The 13,852-nt window shown below is 40.4% G+C and overlaps 1 protein-coding gene across 1 annotated transcript; it reads right to left on the reverse strand.

The window, feature by feature from the left end:
- Positions 1-232: 232 nt before the first annotated feature.
- WDR53 (WD repeat domain 53) lies at positions 233-13,841 on the reverse strand. Its single transcript, XM_043990455.1, has 3 exons — positions 13,501-13,841; positions 6,792-7,287; positions 233-859 (listed from the first exon to the last, which is right to left on the reverse strand). Exons 2-3 carry the CDS (start codon positions 7,269-7,271, stop codon positions 266-268), a joined length of 1,074 nt encoding a protein of 357 aa, XP_043846390.1. The 5' UTR covers positions 7,272-7,287; positions 13,501-13,841; the 3' UTR covers positions 233-265.
- Positions 13,842-13,852: the final 11 nt, after the last annotated feature.

A 13,852-nucleotide genomic window follows, 5' to 3' on the forward strand; every position in this document is an offset into this window, starting at 1 on the left:
TTGATTATTGTTCCCCCAAAAAGGTGGGGGCAAGGTGGGAAGCGGGGAGTCACCTAATGAAAATGGCAGCAGAATGTGTAGGTTCAGGGTTGGGCTAGATATGGAGAGTCTTCATCAATCAGGAGTGCAAGGTCCCAGGGTGGGGAACTTAAGTATTGGTTGGGGTCAGAAGCAGTGGAGTGAAATGTTTCAAAATATTGAAGAAACAATGATGACAGACTCTTCTCCCAGAAGAAATGGATTTTTAATGGTTTCTTTATTGAATTTAGAAATCACTTAGGGGATACACAGATATAGAACTACTCTGATCAGCAACAAGTATATTTCCAGACCCCTTTATCTTGGTATATGAGATCCAGTTCACTTTTTCCCCATGTTCAACAGTTAGCTTTGGTAAGAGTTCAGTACATATCGCTTCATCTGGTTCTAAAGCATTATCATTTTCTTTTTGTTTGGGATGGGTTGAAGTTTTAGTTTTTTTCCTATGGGTGAATTTTACAGGACTCTTCTGTTTTTTCCCAACTTGGCTGCTCACATCCCATAACATTACCTTCCCATCATTCCCTCCAGTGAGCAGCAAATAGGAATCTGGAAGGAAGTGCACCTGTGACACCCCTAGTGTGTGGCCCTTAAACCCTAATTCCTGTTCACATTTGACCCCCAACACTCTAAAAATTCGGACTTTACCATCTTCAGCACCACAACTAAAAACATTCCCACAAGATGCCACGGAGAGAGAGTGAGCTAGGGCAGGATTAAAGAGTTGACCAGAAGCCTGTTCTCCCATCTCTTCTGTTTCATCCTCCTGTAAGTTTGTCATCCAGAGTGGCCGAGCTTTCTGTAGGTTCCACAGCATTACCTTTAAATAAAAGTCAAAAGTCATGTATAATAACAATTCACATTTTAATAGTCCTTTGCAAGGGGCTTTCCTCTAACAACTTTAGGAGATACGTAGAAGTATAATCCTCATTTTATGGGTGAAGAAATTAGTTCTAAGATGTTAATGACTGGTCTGTCAGCACAGACTTCCTGCTCTAAGCCCAACACTGTCTTTATTATGTTAGGTTGCTGCTTGTCATTCTCCACAAACAACAAAGTTTTAAACATTTTGCTCACCCAATCAAATTTAGTGAGTTATTTAGTCTACTTAAATCACCACCCATGTCTGACTAGAATTTGAAGATGCTTGCAGATCCCATTGAGATGAGACAGAGAGATGGGGGAGGGGGGATGGTAGAGAGGAGAAAGAGCACTCTGGGAATGGTAGCGCTGCAACACAAAAGCACAGAGAGGCAGCAGCCCCAGAAAACCAGTCCTACTTCCAGCCCAGTCCTTACATCCTTCATTTCTGGAAGCAACTCCTGTGGAGATAGATGGGCCAGTCATCCCTACCAACTACCAATTAACTGCCATTCTGAGGGCAGCCTGCAAAGCTGAAACAAGAAGGCACGAAGAAGGAGAGACAGGAGACAGTATGTACCAGGCAAGTCAGATCACCAGCACCATGTCCCCTGTCTTAGCACTGGGTTGTGCACATAGTAAGCACTTAATAAATGCTTCATTCATTAGCTCTAAGCACTAAAAACCTTGACCACTACTACATAAACCAGTGATGGCCCTCTGATTAGAACACTGAGAGCTTATCAGTCTGAGTACTTCCTGAACCAGTATAGACTATACTGTCCTTATCTTTTTTGTAAATCCTCCACAAAGGATCCATACAAAACACACTGAGGGCTTTCCTCTTTTTAATAAGAATTTAATTCAAACCCTCATGACGATTTCTGTATAATGTTCCAAAGAGGGAGACCAATTATTGATCCCGGTAATATTTTAACTTCCCAAAGAATATTCTCAGGCAGCATTTCTTCAAACTGACTCTATCATATTGTAACATCATCATCAAAAGGTCTTTTTAATCCTGCCTTGATGCCCTGCTATGGTTACTTTCCATACCCTGTATCTTGTATAAACCCATTTATATACATGTTATCGACCCCATTAGGATATAAAATCCTTTAGGGCAGGAACTGTTTTTCTTTTCATTCCTTAGCACAGTGCCTGGTACATAAAAGTATTAATAAATACTGGATTTGATTGATCTCCAGGTAAAACCTGGCATTGGGTACCTTACTAAGATGGATACTAAGCTACGCTGGGAATGGACAATTATCCAAATAATCATGGTCTTGGACACTCTTGCAGTCTAAGAAAACCTTTGTTTTTTCTAGCCTAGTCTTTTTTATAAGGTTGTTTATTCCATAGTCACTTAACCTTCTCCCTTTGTCCTTCCAATGGTCTGTAGATTTCTATACCTGGAACCATCTGGGCTAGATATATCTAGTTTCTTACCTGGTTCCTTGCCTGCAACCTCAGTAGAATAAAACTAATCAGACACACCTGAGGAGGATGCTTTTCCCTGATCTGGGGCTCTCGACTTGACCTAGGGGTCTCTCAAAAGCAAACTTGGGAGTCCTAAACTAATGTCAATTGCCACTCACTGCTGTAGTCTGAAGACCAATGTCTTCTTCCTGATGATATCCCTGGCTGTGTCTCCTTGCTTCTTCCCAAGCTGACTTTATAGGTGTTAATTAAAATCTATAAAGCCAATTTAAACCCATTTAAAAATAAACTTACTAAGAAACTTTTGGCAAGACTTTTGCATTTGAATAATTTATTTCCTCTTCTCCGTCTAAAAGTGAAAACATCAAGATTTTCCCCTTTCCTCAAACAGGAAGAATGTATCGCTAAACTTTCTAAATTCTAAAAATTTATTATTTTCTGTGAATTACACTGGACACGGAGACATGCAAGACTTTGTTTTCTAAGTCAAAAATGAACCACTGGACAGACAGGTTTGATGCCATCCATGCTATTAGCAATCTGATTTTACAATTCAAGAAGTCTTCTCTTTCCACATTAAAGTCATTTTCACAAACTCATTCTCAACAGTTACGATATCTAGTACCTACCAAATATCTCTCCTAAACTTGTGCTTATGCTAGCAAGGCATTATGTCTGAAAACCCACTTAGGTGGAAACTGTTATATTTTATAAATACCAGGCAACCGTGAAGCAAACACACAGTGAGATCAAAGACATATTAAGGAATCTAAAATAAGATATTAAACACTAAAACGAAATGAGGGCAAAGTAATTGAGAAGTAAAAAGGAAATTCTGAAGCTAAACTGCTGAAAAGCATTTGATATGACCTAGATCTTTTTTTTTTTTTTTTTGCAGGGCAATGAGGGTTAAGTGACTTGCCCAGGGTCACACAGCTAGTAAGTGTCATGTGTCTGAGGCCGGATTTGAACTCAGGTCCTCCTGAATCTAAGGCTGGTGCTTTATCCACTGTGCCACCTAGCTGCCCCGACCTAGATCTTTTTTGATACTACCCAGGTTCCTGCATTATCTTTTATATTTGCCTCCCCAGGGGCTAGACTACTTCTTCCTCTTATCAGACACTATACCCACAAAGCATTTTCAAATGCTTGATCAAATTCATGCTTCCCTCAAATCACCCAAATGGGTTCTCAGGAGTCTTAGATATCTTCAACAATGGCTAGCCTGAAACTCCACCGTCATTACCAATTATTCTGGATTTTCAAACCATTCCTGCCTTACCTGAACACTCTTCCTTTCTCTGCCACACCCTTTAACAACCCCCCTAAATGTTGAAAGGCTGGCACATTCAAATTTCTGGGCAAACCACTCAGTCATATCTGTCAGTATCTGAAACTTGGACTTGGGATTTTTTTTGGTGGGGTCTTTTTTAAGAGAGGGAGTGGAAATAGGGAGAGAGCACAAAAAAAGAGCATCTTTGGTAAAGATGAAAACAATTTAGGGGGGTTTAGGGCTGGGGCAGGTAGATACAAAGGGAGGGGGAAATGACAAAAGAGCAGACCAGGATACTTAAGAAAGATGGATTTCTGGACAAGACCTTGTATGGCAGAGATTGGCAGGTTAGCACCTTTCACTAGTGGGTTGCTAAGCTGCTAACACTTCTTCTGACATGATGTTTGTCTAGTGTCTAGAATGGGCAAGGAATACAAGATATGCCACCATGAGTCCTAATAAAGCCCTAACCCGCTTCCTGTACATATTATATCATTCAAAGATTCATTTCAGTTAACAATGTCCCCTTTTAGAGTAGAAACACTAGCTAATTTATCAGCCTCTCTGATACTAGCTCCCCACTGAGGGGAAAATACTCTCTCAACCTTGTCAGCTCTATGAGGTTATCCTTTTCTCTTTCTCCAAACATATTCACTTTTTTTGGGGGGGAGGGGTGAGGCAATTGGGGTTAAGTGACTTGCCCAGGGTCACACAGCCAGCAAGTGTCAAGTGTCTGAGGTCGGATTTGAACTCAGGTCCTCCTGACTCCAGGGCCAATACTCCATCCACTACGCCACACAGCTGCCCCTATATTCACTTTTATAATAAAAATTTGTACAAGTGTAAGAGAAGAAAAACACTTGAAATTTCAGTTATAGAGATAATTGGCAATTCCAAGCTTTGAAGAACTTTAATGAATCCCATTTTGGTCCTAAAATCTTCTTGTCCCTTTCAGTGTACTTAGTAAGTCTTGGATAATGCAAATCAAAAGGGATGGTAAAATGTGTAGCTATACCTTATTATTTCTTTGCTAAGAGATAAAAATGTATAAAATTGCAAAAATCCTATTGGTGCCATTGGATAAAGAAAGACTTTATCAGGAAAGAAAAATGTAGGAATCCATCTGGTAAGAACTTCCTGCCACTCATCGTTTTTGTCTAACTTTTAAAAATCGTTCCTGAAGATAAGACATTTTGTTAATTTAGTTTGCTTGGGAACTATATTATTAATATATCTCACTGTTGGTCAAGCTCATGGTTTGAAGGAAAACCTCAGATGACTATCTTTTGGCAGTTCTACCATATAAGTCCTTAGAGTGCTACTGAACCCACCTTCAACTGCATGGCCTATATTCCAACTATTCTCAACTCTGAACCTCTATACTAGGTCTAGTGGCAGAGCACTGAGCAATCAGAGAAAACTGCAAGTACAGCAGAGGTAGAGAATGTGTAAGGTTACAATGATGCAAATGTGATAACATGATTGTACAGGATTTTGCAAACCTTAAAGTATTATATATTAGGTGTTATTATTATTGTCGTTATTTATCAGCTATCTAAAATGAAGAGGAATAGTCCAGAATGGTTGGGAGACCTAGTAGAGAGGGGCTGAAAAGAATGGCTAGTGTCTGAGCTTCACAGTAGTAGCTGCTTCTATAAATACCTAGCTTTGGTATATGAAGTCCCTGCGCATGAGTATATAGGCATTTTTTTCACCAAGAGCAATGAACAATGTATGAAGTTCATAAAGATCTTGAATAAAACTCAAGGGGTTTCAAGGTATCACAGGTATAAGAAAGGAGGGTATAAAAATCACTAGAATCAAGAATTGAAGGGACTTTGTTATTATTCACAGAATTAAGAGCTGTGAGGAACCTTACAGGTCATCTAGTCCAGTGATGTCAAACTCAAATAGAAAGAGATTCCTGCAGGCTGAATATTGATTTTTTTTTTTGGTGAGGCAATTGGGGTTAAGTGACTTGCCCAGGGTCACACAGCTAGTAAGTGTTAAGTGTCTGAAGCTGGATTTGAATTCAGGTCCTCCTGACTCCAGGGCTGGTGCTCTATCCACTGCACCACCTAGCTGCCCCACTGAATATTGATTTAGAAGACCACAAATTAACATTATCTATGTTATAATGCATTTTTATTTATGTTGTTAAATGTTTCCCAATTATATTTTAGCCTAGTCTGGCATGGACCTTAAGTTTGACACTTCTGATCTAGTCCAACCTCGCATGCTTTTTGAAAGCCTCTTCTATTGAATCCCCAATAAGCTGGGTCACCTAGTCTTTATTTAAATATCTCCAGGGGTGGGTGTCACAGGACTGTCTATGAGACAGCTAGAGTTGTCAAGGTTCTTTCTTATACTGAATTAAAATCTACCTCAATGTAACCTGTTGTTCCTACTTATGAGTAACAGGAAATAAGGACATTCCCTCTTTTGAGTGACAGCCCTTCAAATATTTGAAGATAATCATATCTCCCTAAGTCACTTCTTCTCCAGGTTCATCATCTCCAGTTTCTTTTTTTTGCATGAGATTATTTTATTATTTTTTTTTTTGCAGGACAATGGGGGTTAAGTGACTTGCCCAGGGTCACACAGCTAGTAAGTGTCAAGTGTCTGAGGCTGGATTTGAACTCAGGTACTTCTGAATCCAGGGCCGGTGCTTTATCCACTGTGCCACCTAGCTGCCCCCCATGAGATTATTTTTTAACTCAATATCCTGGTTATTCTTCTCTAGTTGTTCTTTAGTTTTTCAATGTAATTCTTAAAATGTATCCAGGACCAAAAATAGTACTCTAGCTGTATACAAACCAACAGATTATAGTGGAATTATTACTTTCCACAATTCTATAGTAAAACACGGGGCTAAAAATAAGTGATTCAGCCCACTTCTAGCTCCTGGTTCCTTGGGTTACACGGGGTATGTGATAATGCTGCTTTCAGTCCTGTTTCCCACAGGCATAAACTCAAAATCAAATAATGAAATCCCTACATCTGAAGGATGATTCTTTACCAGAATAGTGACAAGGAGAGAAAGTCCATAGTTCATAAATAAGTAAGGAAAGTTGAAGTAGGGTAGAATAGAAAGATCTTTGGCTCAAATTGCTAATTTGAAGTGGTAAGCAACAACTGGTTTAGGATTACCCATGTACTAATATACAAAAATCACCTGCATGTCTAGTCCACATGATAATAAGCTCTGAGGTCTTTGAGGCCGAAAAGCAACAGAAGAACAGATGTTTGAATGCTTCCTCAGGGATCGGCTAACCCTTTTGTTTTCCAAGTCTAAGATTTTGATAGTTCCAGAGTCATCTGCAGAAGCTAGCAGGTTTTCTGTTTCATTCAATGAAAGACAATTGATTTCCTCTTCATTCACGTGGAAATTGTCAATGGAACCTTTGAATGATCTGACATCCAGAATGCTGATAACTTCACCATGTGATGCATACAGTTTGTTAGGACAGGTAGGGGAGAATTTGACACAGGTAACATCATCAGTCCCTTGGAATTGTATCTGTCCCAATGGAATCCCTTCTTGGCTCCAAGTTGTGAGGTCACCGCCCTCTGCTCCTGAAGCCACCAGCCCTTCTTTATTTGCACCCAAGCACAGAATAGGAGAAGAATGTCCACCAGTCCATTTTACTGCCATAATAGTTCAGAAAAGTCTATGAAGGAAAAAAAAAAAGAAATCTTACATTTTCTTTAAGAACTTAATTGTAGTAGACAAATATAACATTGTACTGTCTAATCCAAATGTTAAAAAAAAAGGAGGGGGGGGGGGAGGGAATGTTTAAAAAGCCAAACTTAAAATGCAACAAATATAATTAAATGAATAAGTTGGACAAAAAAACCCACTTATAATTCTTTACTTTTGTATTGTGCCTTATGGTTTTCAAAATGTTTTGCATAGATTTTCTCATCTTTTTTTTTTTTGGGCAGGGCTATGAGGGTTAAGTGACTTGCCCAGGGTCACACAGCTAGTTAAGTGTCAAGTGTCTGAGGCCGGATTTGAACTCAGGGAGTCCTGAATCCAGGGCCGGTGCTTTATCCATTGCGCCACCTAGCTGCCCCCTCATCTAATCTTCAAAACACTGTGAGGTAGATAGGTCAGGTCCTTATTTTACAAATAAAGCAGCTGGAATAAAGACAAAGAGATGTTAAATGACTTGTTCAAAGTTATATAGCTAAAAAGCCCTGGATTGGAAGCCAGAGAGTTCCATTTCTGGCTCTGTCTACCTTTGGACAACTCGTGTAAACCTCTCTATGCTTCAGTTTTCTCAGATTCCTTCTAACTCTAAAAGCAATGATATTAAGTGACAGGGCAGGATTAGAATACAGGTCTCCTTTCCACTTCAATATGTTACTTCTGTCTAAATGATATAGTTTAATGATCTACAGAGTTCTCAAAAGTTTAACTTTTTAGGGTATGTTGGTTGCCTAGACTTGACCTTAGAAGTAAGCAAGTCAATTAGGACCAGGGCCCAAGTGATCTTGTCTTTAGTGTAGCTTGGAATAGGGTAATATTATACTGCTAAAGTTATTCTTGCTTTTAGATAACACATATGAATTTAATACAGGGTCATAGAGAACCAAATCCCTAACATTGTTTTCTAAACTGAATAAAAGGATCTAGCAGCTGACCAAATTTTTTTTCTAGTCTCAGGTTTTGGTATGTGAAAAAAAAAAAGGATGGACTAAAATTTGTGAACCTGGAGACAATAAGAACAGGATAATTTTAGAATCATAGGAAGCTAGATCTGGACAAGCCCTAATAAGAGCAATGTAGTGGGAAGATTTATTCCATTGGTAGAATAAAGAGTAAATTGGAGGAGCAGTTAGGTGGCACAGTGGATAGAACACTGGCCCTGAGTTCAAATCCGGCCTCAGACACTTAACACTTACTAGCTGTGAGACCCTGGGCAAGTCACTTAACCCCAACTGCCTCCCTAAACAAACAAACAAACAAACAAACAAAAAAGAGTAAATTGGAAAGAGGACTAAGTAAAGGCAAGAAAATCAGGCAGGTTATTACAAAAGTCTAGTTGAGAAGATATGAAGGCCTGAATAACAATCATTATAAAAGAAGCCAAAAGGGGTGTACAAATGTGAAATATATTGTTGAAATAGAAATAACAAGACTTATCAACTAATTGAAGTAGGGATGCTGAAAGTTAAATTATCAAAGCAACTTTAAAATAGCAACCCCAGTGCTTCTCCACATAATCAAATACAGTAATTTTTATAAAGTTAACAAAGTAAAAAAGAAAAGAGCAGCAAAAGAACATATTATTATTGGGAGGAGACACCGACCAACCAGGGATTGAAGCAAATAAAACCAAGGAGAACCCAGGAAATGACATGATTTAGAGGGGAAAAAAACAAAGAGTCAAGAGAACTTGGTTCATCTTCTTTCTTAGACACTTACTAGCTACGTGATCATAGGCAAGTCACTGAACATCTCAGAGACTCAGTTTCTTTATCTGTAAAAGGGGATAATATATCAAAGGGTTGTGGGGAACATACTTGCAAACCTTAAGTGCTTTATAAAAGTGAGTTGTTATTGCTATAAATCTTGAAGACTATTAAAAACAGAATCCACTTTTATTCTGCTTTGTTAATTTTTGTTGTTGTTCAGTTCTTTCAGTTGTGTCCAACTCTTTATGACTCCATTTGGCTTTGTTTTTTTTTTTTTTTTTGGCAAAGATAACTGGAGTGGTTTGCCACTTCTTTTTCCAGCTCATTTTACAGATGAAGGAACTGAGGCAAACAGGGTTAAGTGACCTGCCCAGGGTCACAAAGCTAGTGTCTGAGCCAGATTTGAACTCAGGAAGATGCATCTTCCTGACTCCAGGGCAGGGGTTCTATCTACTATGCCACCTGGCTGCCCACTTTGATAATTTAGCCTTTACAATTCTTTTATACTTATGTGGTTTGCTTGCACTCACTCATATACACTGACTAGGTCCTAGCTTCTGTGTGTGTGTGTGTGTGTGTGTGTGAGGTGATTGGGGTGAAGTGACTTGCCCAGGGTCACACAGCTAGCAAGTGTTAAGTGTTTGAGGCCGAATTTGAACTCAGGTCCTCCTGACTCCAGGGTCGGTGTTCTATCCACTGCGCCACCCAGCTGCCCCTTAGGTCCTAGCTTCTTAAACTATAGGTCATGACCCCATATGGGGTTGTATAACTGAATATAAGGGTCACAAAAAATTTCTTGGGCGAAAAGGGGTCATGAGTGGAAAAAGTTTAAGAAGTTCTGGACTAGGTCACCTGTGCAGGTCCTATATTGCTAATTAGATTTTAAATTCATCTAGGGTACTAGATCTTTTTTTTGTGTGTGAGGCAATTGGGGTTAAGTGACTTGCCCAGGGTCACACAGCTAGTAAGTATTAAGTGTCTGAGGCCAAATTTGAACTCAGGTCTTCCTGAATCCAGGGCCGGTGCTCTATCCACTGCGCCACCTAGCCGCCCCTGTACTAGATCTTTTATCAGTGGTGAACAAAGAATGCACTTAACAAATGTTTGCTAAATAGAATTCTGGTTCTTTTGCATCTCCCTTATAGTGGGCCTGAGTAATGCTGACCGGCTGACAAAGAATTATAGCAATTTATTTTATAAGTGAGGAAATAGAAGACCAGAGAGGTTAAATGATCGATTTGTTTAAGGTCACAAAGGCACAGAGCAGAGTGCTGAATCTGGAATCAGAGCACTTGGGTTCAAATTCTGGCTTTTCCACATGTTCCCTGAGTGATCCTGGGCAAGGCACTTTGTCTCTGTACAAATTTCCTCATTTATAAAATGAGGGAGTAGGGGGGCAGCTAGGTGGCGCAGTGGATAAAGCACCGGCCCTGGATTCAGGAGTATCTGAGTTCAAATCCAGCCTCAGACACTCGACACTTACTAGCTGTGTGACCCTGGGCAAGTCACTTAACCCCCATTGCCCCGCAAAACAAACAAACAAACAAACAAATAAAATGAGGGAGTAGGTCTAGACTCTTTTCTAAGGTCCTTTCCAGCTCCATGTCTATGGGGAAAGCTGTACTTAAGGAGTTAGGAATACCTGGTTTTAAATTCTGCTGTTGTGACCCTTAGCAAGCCATTGAGTATCTCTGAACCTCAGTTTCATTTATAAAATGAACACAACAGTGTTGTTGTGAGAAACAAACTGGATAACATATATGAAGAGTTTGCAAACATTAAAGCAATATAAATATGAACTATTATTATTCTAGTAAGTGGGATTTGGCCCTAGGTCATCTGATGCCAAATCCAGCACACTTTCTACTATACCATCTTGCCTAAAATAAGTCTTCTCTGAAAAGGATCAACTTAAGTTTTGAAGCTGCAGTTTTTAACCATTAATTTTAGAAAGTTAACAAGTTAATATTTTAGTTTTTACAAAATATCCTAACCAAAACCAAATGAACTTCCTGTAAATACTTCCTGACAGGAACAAGCAATAGTAATTTGGTGCCCTAAGATAGGGACATTTAGTGTCAGCCTGCCTTAAACTTTCAGTACTAGAAGAAAAACAGGTTTCACAGCTAATTCTGTGAATCATAAAGGTGAGGTTAACTGCCCACTCAAGCTAGTCAGAAAAATAAAGTGGGGACCTACAATGGGGTGTGTCTAGCTAGCAGCAAATTCATAGCCAGTGCAAGAAAGGCATGAATCTCCACACTCATTAAGGTTGGATCTAAATTTATTGGGTCAATCAGTATTTATTGGTCAGAGGATTAGCCGGAATCAACAATTTACTTCTGGGTCCTAGAAATTTGTTTTGAGAAAAATCAAGGGAATTATTCAGTAGTTTGTAAAACACTCAAATGCCAACCTTCACCATTGTTAATAAACTAACCAGAATTGGGGGGGGGGGTGGAAATAGTTGGAAGGGAAAAGCTTACACAAAAGGACTCAATAAACTTTTGCTTAATGAATATCATTACTGAATTAAATCAGATCTTGACAACATTTCAGAAATGAGGTGCCACCACAATGATTTCTGGTTTTGTGTCATGGTGGGAGAGGTTTGCTGAATATGAGGCAACCTTACTCTTCACACTGCTCACACTTCCGGTGGTGAAATTCTCTTGTAAAGTGGGAAAAAAAATTGTCTCTGGCATCACTTCCCTTTCTTAGAACCCCTTGGGAGAAAACACTTCCCTCAGTCCTTCTCTCCTATATCAAGATTAACAAGTCAATGTTGAAAAACAATCCAAACAATTCCTGATAGGATTTAAAATATTAGAAATAGCCCACCCCTTAACACCTGAAATACAGTCAACACAGAGGCAATGGGAATTTGGACCGGTGTTGGAGAAGAAATAGTTTTATTATGGATTCAGGGCATTTCTCAGGAAGGTAATAAGTCTGTGTTGAGTGTCCTAATTCTGGTCCCAAAAGAGGAAGGTGAAGCCAAAGACCAATATTCACCACTTTGCAATTCTGTAGGGTTACCACTGAAAAACATCAGACTAAAGACTGTCAAATCCTGCATTTAATTAGGATTAGAATAGTTTCCTTTGTATGGGTACACAATCACTAGAGTATATAATGTAGGAAGAAAAGAGGAAATTCACCATGTGGCAATCAAACAGTGGTCAATCTTTTGCTAGCAGTGCTCCTTATTTAGTCTTATCTAAAGAAAGGGTGAAAAAGAAACAAGTCTCTGGGGCCTGAAATGATCACAATGGCTTTATCAAGACAGGTAAGGAGAACTAGGATTATTTCATATAGGAAGAGGGGGCAGCTAGGTGGCACAGTGGCTAGAGCTCGGGCCCTGGATTCAGGAGAACCTGAGTTCAAATCCGGCCTCAGACACTTGACACTTACTAGCTGTGTGACCCTAGTTAAGTCACTTAACCCCCAATTGCCTCGCCAAAAGGGGAAAAAAAAAGCACTTTAATGTAGGAGAAAGGACATAGAGGAAAAACTAAATAGAAAAATATTCAAAGACTGCATATCAAACTCTACTTGGGCAAAGAAGCTGCAGGTCCCCTCCCTACCCTCGTTAGAATATTATTAATTACTATAGAGACTATATTATATGCATATGTACATATGTAGATACTATATACAATAGATACAAATATTGTATGCAAATATAGTATCTATGTAACCTATATAGAATACTATATTATATATACAAAATGCACCAGGAAGGTTTCTGGAAATCTTTGTTTATAAGGGTTATAAGGTATTTAATTGTCTTATTAAAAGTTTGGGTACTGTAAGCATTCTTTAATAACTAAGGGCAGGCCCCTTATAGGGGCAGCTAGATGGCGCAGTGGATAAAGCACCCACCCTGGAGTGAGGAGTACCTGAGTTCAAATCCAGCCTCAGACACTTAACACTTACTAGCTGTGTGACCCTGGGCAAGTGCCTCACAAAAAAGAAAAAAAAGAAAAAAAATAACTAAGGGACCTAAAGAAAGGGTAATAATATGACTATTCCACCCCATCCCCCATCCCTTGCAGTCCAAGATAAATCATCTAATTGTACTTCTTGGTATATATCTCTATGTCGTTCTTTATACAGCAAAAAACGCAAAAAGCTGAACAAAAGACGCATTCCTTCAAAGTCCACGCAATGAGCCTCCAGTAGACAGCAATTCGCCCATAGGGAAACCGACCAATTTCTAAGTTCTTCCAGCTCCAAGCACAATCCCACGAAATCATTTGGTCAAACATCGCTTCCCTTCCAGGGACCCGGCCTTCAACCAGGGCCAGAGAAAAGACTGGCCCGTGGGCGGCTTCAGGGACCCCGGCGGGCAGCCCCGGACTTAGAAGAAATGCTCCCCGATAATAAAAGCGGCTACCCGTAGAACCGGCGAAGCCAGAAGCCCCTAAAAGCAGCGAGCCCCGAGCCGCCAAAGCGGTTACCTGTCCGAACACCTGGCCTTCCCGGCGCCTGCTGATGATCTCATGGCCCAGCGCCCAATCCTCAACCGACCCACTAGGGATGGGCTCCTCGCTGTCCGTTGTCTCCTGAACAGTCACATCCGGGTCCAAGAGGAGCTTGGCTAAGGACCGACGTCCTCGCCTCGTGCCCTCAACAGGCATGGCGGAATCGCAGGCGCGCCACTGGACGGCCGCGCAACTCGGACGGTTACCGCGCTTGCGCCCAGTCGCGAGGAGCCGGAGAGGAGGCCCGGGGAGAGGGAAGGAAGGGGAGTGACGGGGCCGTGGAGGCGACCGCGCGGACGCAGCGTCCCTTGCCCACAGTGGGGCGGGG

The sequence above is a fragment of the Dromiciops gliroides genome, chromosome 3 (assembly GCF_019393635.1).
Source record: "Dromiciops gliroides isolate mDroGli1 chromosome 3, mDroGli1.pri, whole genome shotgun sequence".
Taxonomy (NCBI): Eukaryota; Metazoa; Chordata; class Mammalia; order Microbiotheria; family Microbiotheriidae; genus Dromiciops; species Dromiciops gliroides.

Coding starts and splice junctions, on each gene's coding strand:
- WDR53 (XM_043990455.1), bottom strand. CDS start 7,271: ATGGCAGTAAAATGGACTGGTGGACATTCTTCTCCTATTCTGTGCTTG. Junction 860..6,791: donor CATGTGGACTAGACATGCAG/GTGATTTTTGTA, acceptor TTTTATTTAAAG/GTAATGCTGTGGAACCTACA.